General features: G+C 34.9%; 1 protein-coding gene across 1 annotated transcript; it reads right to left on the bottom strand.

Annotated features, from left to right (window-relative positions):
• Positions 1-206: 206 nt before the first annotated feature.
• On the bottom strand, positions 207-5,983 carry LOC107557361 (programmed cell death protein 10-B). The gene is made up of 8 exons (XM_016240756.1): positions 5,817-5,983; positions 4,794-4,955; positions 3,291-3,344; positions 2,999-3,116; positions 2,675-2,801; positions 2,107-2,185; positions 790-872; positions 207-635 (listed from the first exon to the last, which is right to left on the bottom strand). Exons 2-8 carry the CDS (start codon positions 4,881-4,883, stop codon positions 554-556), a joined length of 633 nt encoding a protein of 210 aa, XP_016096242.1. The 5' UTR covers positions 4,884-4,955; positions 5,817-5,983; the 3' UTR covers positions 207-553.
• Positions 5,984-7,023: the final 1,040 nt, after the last annotated feature.

Here is a 7,023-nt window from a genome sequence, read left to right as displayed (position 1 = left end):
AGACCATTAAATATCCACTTAAAGACACAGAAAGTCGAAGAGCTCTTCCATTAACTGTGCTTCTTAACATACATTACAGAGCAGACTTCATAAAAGCTGTTTTTTTAAACTTCCCTAGTGCATCTGTGGGGATATATTAAGTGAATAAATCAAAAACCTCCCGAGACAGAGAATATTAAACATTTGGAAACTATTTATTGAATATTTATAACCAAATATCTGTTAAATACATCATTTATTCTTATACTTTATGTCTCAGTGACAAAGAAAGAATACCAATATTTACACTTTGTATATGGAATGTTGCATGACACTTTAAGGCGCAGTCTTTTGGCTTTCATTTGATCAGAACAACAGTGAAGGTACTGAAGCTGTCAGGAAGGGTGAAAATCATGATTATTCAGCTAAGAGTAAATTAACATGCCTTGAACTCCTCATTTCAAGTGCCTTAAAATGAGGCAAGGTTTATAAATTATACTTTGAAAAAGACAAAAATCTTTGTATATTACACATAACTGGCTCCACACTACCGCACACATCACAACTGCGTCTCCTAGGCGACGGTTTTGAAGGTCTGCAGTATCAAGTTAGTTTGGTGGATAAGCCTGTTGGCACTGATAAAGACGTTTATTGCCCTGCGGACGAGAAAGAGAAAAGTCAGTGCTCAGGACATCAATTGGCTGATCATTTTTCATTGAGAAAAGCACTTTCATAGAAGATGTAAAATAGATGTCTGCTAGAAACATGAGTGCGCTTTGAAAAAACATCCGTCACTGTCTGCTTGCTTACTTTCCATCTTTGAAATATGTTTTCAGCGTATCACTGAAGCTTTTGGAGTACTTCACAAACTCCTTCTTTTGGTGTTCAAGTGCCTGGGGACAAAAAGTTAAACATGTTAATATTTCATACATACAAAATGTGCAGAGCAGGGGGTGGCAAGGACTGGACTTGAGAACCACTGACCTACATTAATTTTTCTGTTAAAACTTTTGAGATGTAAAGTCATTTAAAGGTTTTAGCCATTAGGTTGTCATGGCTACAAAGTTGTATAATTAGATGCAACTTTACACAGAAAAGGTTAGGAAGCCATTTTTTCACACTAAAATCATGTTAACATACATAATGTTTTTGACTTGTGTTTTAGCATTTATGGATTGGCCATATTCCACTGCAAGTGTCTCACTGTAAGCTAGATTTATTTATTTAATTTTTTCAAGAAAAGGAGGGACAAGTCAATTTAAATTGGTAGTAATCAACATTAAGCACTATCAAGTGAGCGTAAAGGAATAGTTCACCCCAAAATGAAAATCTTCTGAATATTTACTCACCCTCAGGCCATTCAAGATGTAGAATTTTGCATAATTTACTCTCCAATCAGTTTCTTTGCCGTGAATGGGTGCCATCAGAATGAGAGTCCAAACAGATGATAAAGACATCAAAATATTGTAAAGTTAAAAACTTTTTGTAAGACATCCATCAAGGTGTTTTAACTTTAAGCCGTTGAGTCCATAAACCATAATAACACTTCCACCAGTGAAGGCCATCCCCTGTCTTCTCATATCAAAATCCACCGACATAATTGTTTAGAACTGTTTTTGCTTGAAAGCCATGCTTGATCTTATATTTCTCTCCTGATTTGAATGAGACTACTAGTTTGGAGAAAGCGTTATCATTGGAGGACTTATTTGAAGTTAAAAATATCTTGATGGATTGGTTTAATTACACAGCTGACATTATACATTAAACACAGCTTTTCACTTCACATTGATGGACTGGAGTTGTGTGGATTACTTGTGGATTATTATAATCCATGGATCACTGTGATGTTTTCATCCGCTGTTTGGTCTCTCATTCTGACGGCACCCATTCACTGCAGAGGATCCACTGGTGAGCAAATTATGTAATTCTACAATTTCCAAAGTCTGTTCCCATGAAGGAATAAACTCAGCTATTTCTTAGATGACCTGAGGGTGTACATTTTTTCAAAATGTCAATTTTTTGGGTAAACTTTCATTTGTAGTAATCCCAATATTATTTTTTTTTAAAAACATCCCAACTTGCTTATTCAACAGTGAAAATTGTATCTGTGAAATAAGAAATACTTACCCTGCGATTCTGATACTGATATTTCTTAAAAACATTGTTGACTGTGTCCAGCAGCTCTTTTATAGCACTGGCGATGTCTCTGTGGAAATCAGCGAGAGGTCAGCAAAGATGAACACATTTATGAAGAGCGAAGCACTGACTCGGCAGTCAGGCAGTGGAGAATGGCAAGATAATAAAGGAGAGGCCCATTAAAATCAAATCTTTCACGTTTGAACATCTCCTGAGGTCATGGTATTGTCAGCTATGTGAGATCGCTTAGTCGATTAATTGTTGACTGATTGCTTGATTAAAACGAAAGCACTAGACCTTAAGTAAGACTATAAGGGGAGAAAAATCTATAGGCTCCAAATGATTTTGACTGCAGTTATTGCGTGATCATTACTCTAGTTTGTATTAAGTAAGTACAACATAAGTATTCATTTAGCAGATGCTTTTATCCTAAGTGACATACAGTATACTTATTACTGGGACAATCCCTCTTAACCGGAGGTTAAGTGTCATGCTGATTACCGGGCCAGATCTTTAACCACTATCCCATCAAGGTGAAAACAAGGGACAGGATCCTCACTTTATGGTCTGTAGGAAGCGCACTCTGTCATTGATCTCGTCTGGGATTTTACTCAGGATATGTTTGAGGGCTCGTGCTTTCTCGTTAAGGTCCTGGAATTCCTGCTCAGGTCTTTCAATCAAGTACTCTGTAAAATATGAAATCACAAAACTTCTTAGCTTCAGATGCTAAAACAGATGCACATGGTTACAAAAACCACCCTGATCTTTACTGGAAAAACAAAGTAACTTTACTGGACAGTCATTATTTGTATCATTTTGAGTGTTATTGCAGAAAAGATCCAGAAATATGGACTGTACCAGAAGCAAATTATGTTTTTTTTACCTTCCACGTCATCTGCAGCCATGCGCAGCAGTGACTCTGTGAAGTTGATCTCCACGTTCTTCTTCTCCAGTATCTTCATGATGATATCCTGAGTGAGGCCTGGGTTCTCTTTCTCTGCCTTTAGAGGGTGGCATTGATTGAAGAGAATTAAACTCACATCAGTAAACCTCATATTATGTTGAGCATGAAATTAATCGTTTATTAAAACAAATACATCACAAGGGCCAGATGAAGAGAGATAACATGTCAGAAAAATAAATACTGATGAAAGGACACTTTCAGGAAATTTTACTTTGATAAATGCTGCCCGCAATGTCTGTGCCGCTGACAGGTTTATCCTCTCCAACTGTCAATAGAACAAAATCAAAAAATAAATTTCATATTCACATACTTTATGATATAATATCAACTGTTTTAAGATACAAATTTTTTTTTCATACATATTTATCAAGAATGCATTAAACTGATCAAAAGTGACAATGAAGACATGTAAAATGCTATAAAGGATTAATATTTCAAATAAATGCTCTTCTTTTGAACTTTGAACATGGTTAAAAAAAACACAAAAAATGTAAGCAGCACAACTGTTTCCATCACTGATAATAATACTAGGGATGCACCGAATGTACGGCAACCGAAATTATTCGAATAAGTGAAAAGACCAAATAAATTGTACCGAACAATGACGTGACGCGATCAAATAGCAACCAGCACCGATACAGTCGTCAGTTGCTCAGTCACATCTGATTAATTTTTACAAGGCATGTGACAATGCGTACGTACGACGTATTCGTAATGAGACTCATTTATAAATCTGTTGTCAACTAAAATAAGCACAGAGGTCTTCCTGCGCGTTTCCGCCAAAATAAAAGTTGAGAAAAAGCAAGAACTGTTTTAATACATTTATTATAATATTCACATAGTGTTCAAATTAGGATCTGTAATATTTTCTAATGTTTTAAAAGAAGTCTCTTCTCAGCAAGGCTGCTTTTAATTGTACAGTAAAAAATATATATATATATAAAAAAATACATGCCTGATTCAAGAAGGGGGTCTGATCATCTGATGGCCAAAAATTATAATTTTACTAACTTATTAATTTTAAGTTAAATTGTGCTTTGTTGGTATAGTGTCTGCTAGAATGTTAAAAATGTTCAGTGTTAAATATTTTTAAATTGTTGTTTTGTAATTGATTTTTTTTCTTTGAAAAGCAAGACAAAACAATAAAAAGCACATTTTGGCATTTTAATTTATGCAATGGTGAAAAAAAACTCTATGTTCGGTATTCGTCCCAGTGTTTAATTTTGTTCGGTTTCGGCATCGGCCAAGAATTTTCATTTCGGTGCATCCCTAAATAATACGAAAGGTTTCTTGAGCACCACATCAACATATTTAGAATGATTTCTGAAGAATCGTGTGACACTAAAGACTGGAATGACTGCTGTATATTCAGCTTTGCCAAAACAGGAATAAATGACATTTTCAAATAGAAAACAGTTATTTTAATAATTTTAAGTTTTAACGGTGTTTTCATTTAATGAACAAATTCAGCCTTGATGAGCATAAATTGTACAAACCCTAAACTTTAAAACAGTACTGTATGCTGTCCAAATTTATCAGTTTGCAGTGAACAGCCTGTAAAATGTTTTTATTGTTTGATAACTAAATAATTTGATGAAAGATAAAAATCCATAACTTTGACAGCATGCTCAATTATACACAAACATAACTTATTTTTTTGTATGGTCAAAACAACACTACATATTTGCTTATACTAAAGTGTAAATGTAAATACCTCATTGAAGACTGGGTACATGACTGCATATAATGTCATAGAGACTATTGAATTAGTCTCAGCTTCATTCTTCATCTCTTCCATTGTCATCCTCAATGGAGGCCCACCACAGGAAAAAACGGGCAGTTGAGCCACACAATTCACTCAGTTCTCTCAAGCACTCTGCGTTTGGAAGGAATACACTGAATTAATGGACATCTACCAAAAATGTGTTCTCAACTAATAACAAATCACTTCATGACGAATTTTCGACATTTAAAGGAACAAAATGTTTAAAGACTGTTTTTATAAGCTGTTTTTTTTATTATAAATTCATACAACTTAAACTTAAGCTTTAAACCCATTTGTGATAGCTAAGAGAATACAATATAAAAACAAAAATATTCAGTAATATTAAGTTATTAAGACTTTGAGGTGCAATTAAAAAGATGCGATTAATAATATATTGCATTTAAATCAATATGATCAAGTCTTTCTCAATATAAATATTTTTAAGGTATTACTATTGCCGCATATGATACCAAAAGATAAGAGTTAAATAAATAATATTTATGAAGGAATGTTATATTTCACTGCTATGGTTTCCTCTAATTAAGGCTCAGTCAAACTTGACTGTCATGTAGGTGAGGCTCTGCAATCTAGGCACCTTGTTTTTGTCACAAAAATATAGCCTAGAAAGACCATGTTATTGAAACTATGGTTCATTATTTAACCTGCTAACCCGGCCATTACAATGGGCATGCAGCAAATGTTTTTCTAGTCTCTTTTTTTAGGTCACAACCCCACCGGCTCCTTTCGATTCAGTTTGGTTGTTTTTAAATCGTCAAAGCCAAATCAAACAGACCTCATTCTAACGTTATTCAAGCTTTGCTTATTTCACAAGTGACTTTTAGAGTTAGCAGGCTAACGTTAGCTAACCCTTTCATAGCCAGACAGAAGCAGGCTGGCTATCAAAGTTAGCAGACAGATCTGTTCATCTCGATGTCTGTACACTTAATATGATCACAGTCTCAACAGAAATACCTGCTCTCGTCTTCGCTTGCACGTCCCACAGCTGAGGGGTAAGTATTAAAGGTTTCCTTGATGCTTAGTTAGCAAAATGTAGCTGTGTTTGTTTTTAACTTCGGAAGTCGGAAGTTTGCTGCGAGAAAGCTTACGACTTCCGTCTCCCGACCAACCAGAAAGCTTCTTTTTTTATTGCTTGAAGAACAGAAATACCAAACAAATAACAGTAAGAAAGATCTTAATACAATTCAAAGAAGTCCAAATAGCAGCATAACAAAAAATACATGGATAAGCAAAATAAACATAACAGGAAAAGTAAGAAAGAAAAACAAATAAATACAGGGGGGAAAAACCTACAATGCAAGGGGCTTAATCATCAAAAAATACCTTCAAAAGATGACATAGTTTAAGGGCTTTTTTATGACGCATGAGCTTTAAAGATTTGAAGAAGACCACCAACCAGAAAGCACCTTCTATGGGCGTTTAAGGATGTCTCTTCTTCTTCTTCTTCCGTTTTTTGGCGTGTTACATCCTGTGTGCATATCGCCACCTACTTTTGCTGTTATGCAGTCACGGTTTATTTATCAATGTATTCCTTGTTTTTGCTTTTCCTGTTCTTACTCACGTATATACACAAATATTCCTACTTAAATAATTATTCGATGCTCCATCCCATTCCTTCTCCCCAGGCTCCACCTGGCGCTGCGTGAATCAGGGTATCTTCCGTCCAATCAATTTTTGTTTTAATATTGAAATCTGAAAAATGAAAAACGGCACATATTTCGTTTTTCAATTATTCAAACAAAACGAAAAATCAAGAATCCGGCTTAATTTTTCGTTTTTACATTCAGGGATAGAAAACGAATAAACAACTTGAATATTCGATCTCTACATGTGGGCGGGAATGAAACGCCCCTCTCTGCTAATTGGTCAACCAAACATTACAACATAATAATAGTCCTAAAAAAAACTTAATAATAGTCCTCCGCTTCTATTGATTCTTAACATGTTCTTAAAACAGGTAGTTTTAGACAATAAACTGAGTTTATTTAATTAATAAGGAGTATTGGCCAGCTAACTGATGGCATACACAATTGTTATTTTCTCTGCCAACTAAACCCAAGTCACAGAACCGTTGTGTACCTGACTGACTCGCAGTAGGCGCATAGAGTGGTGTATCATTCCTAAATGAATCAGTTTTTGAAAAACCCATTATTATAGACAA

Source organism: Sinocyclocheilus grahami, unplaced genomic scaffold (genome assembly GCF_001515645.1).
Source record: "Sinocyclocheilus grahami isolate Dianchi unplaced genomic scaffold, SAMN03320097.WGS_v1.1 scaffold21.1, whole genome shotgun sequence".
NCBI lineage: Eukaryota > Metazoa > Chordata > Actinopteri > Cypriniformes > Cyprinidae > Sinocyclocheilus > Sinocyclocheilus grahami.
Note: the sequence above shows the minus strand (reverse complement) of the source record. Positions and strands in the feature narration are given on the sequence as shown.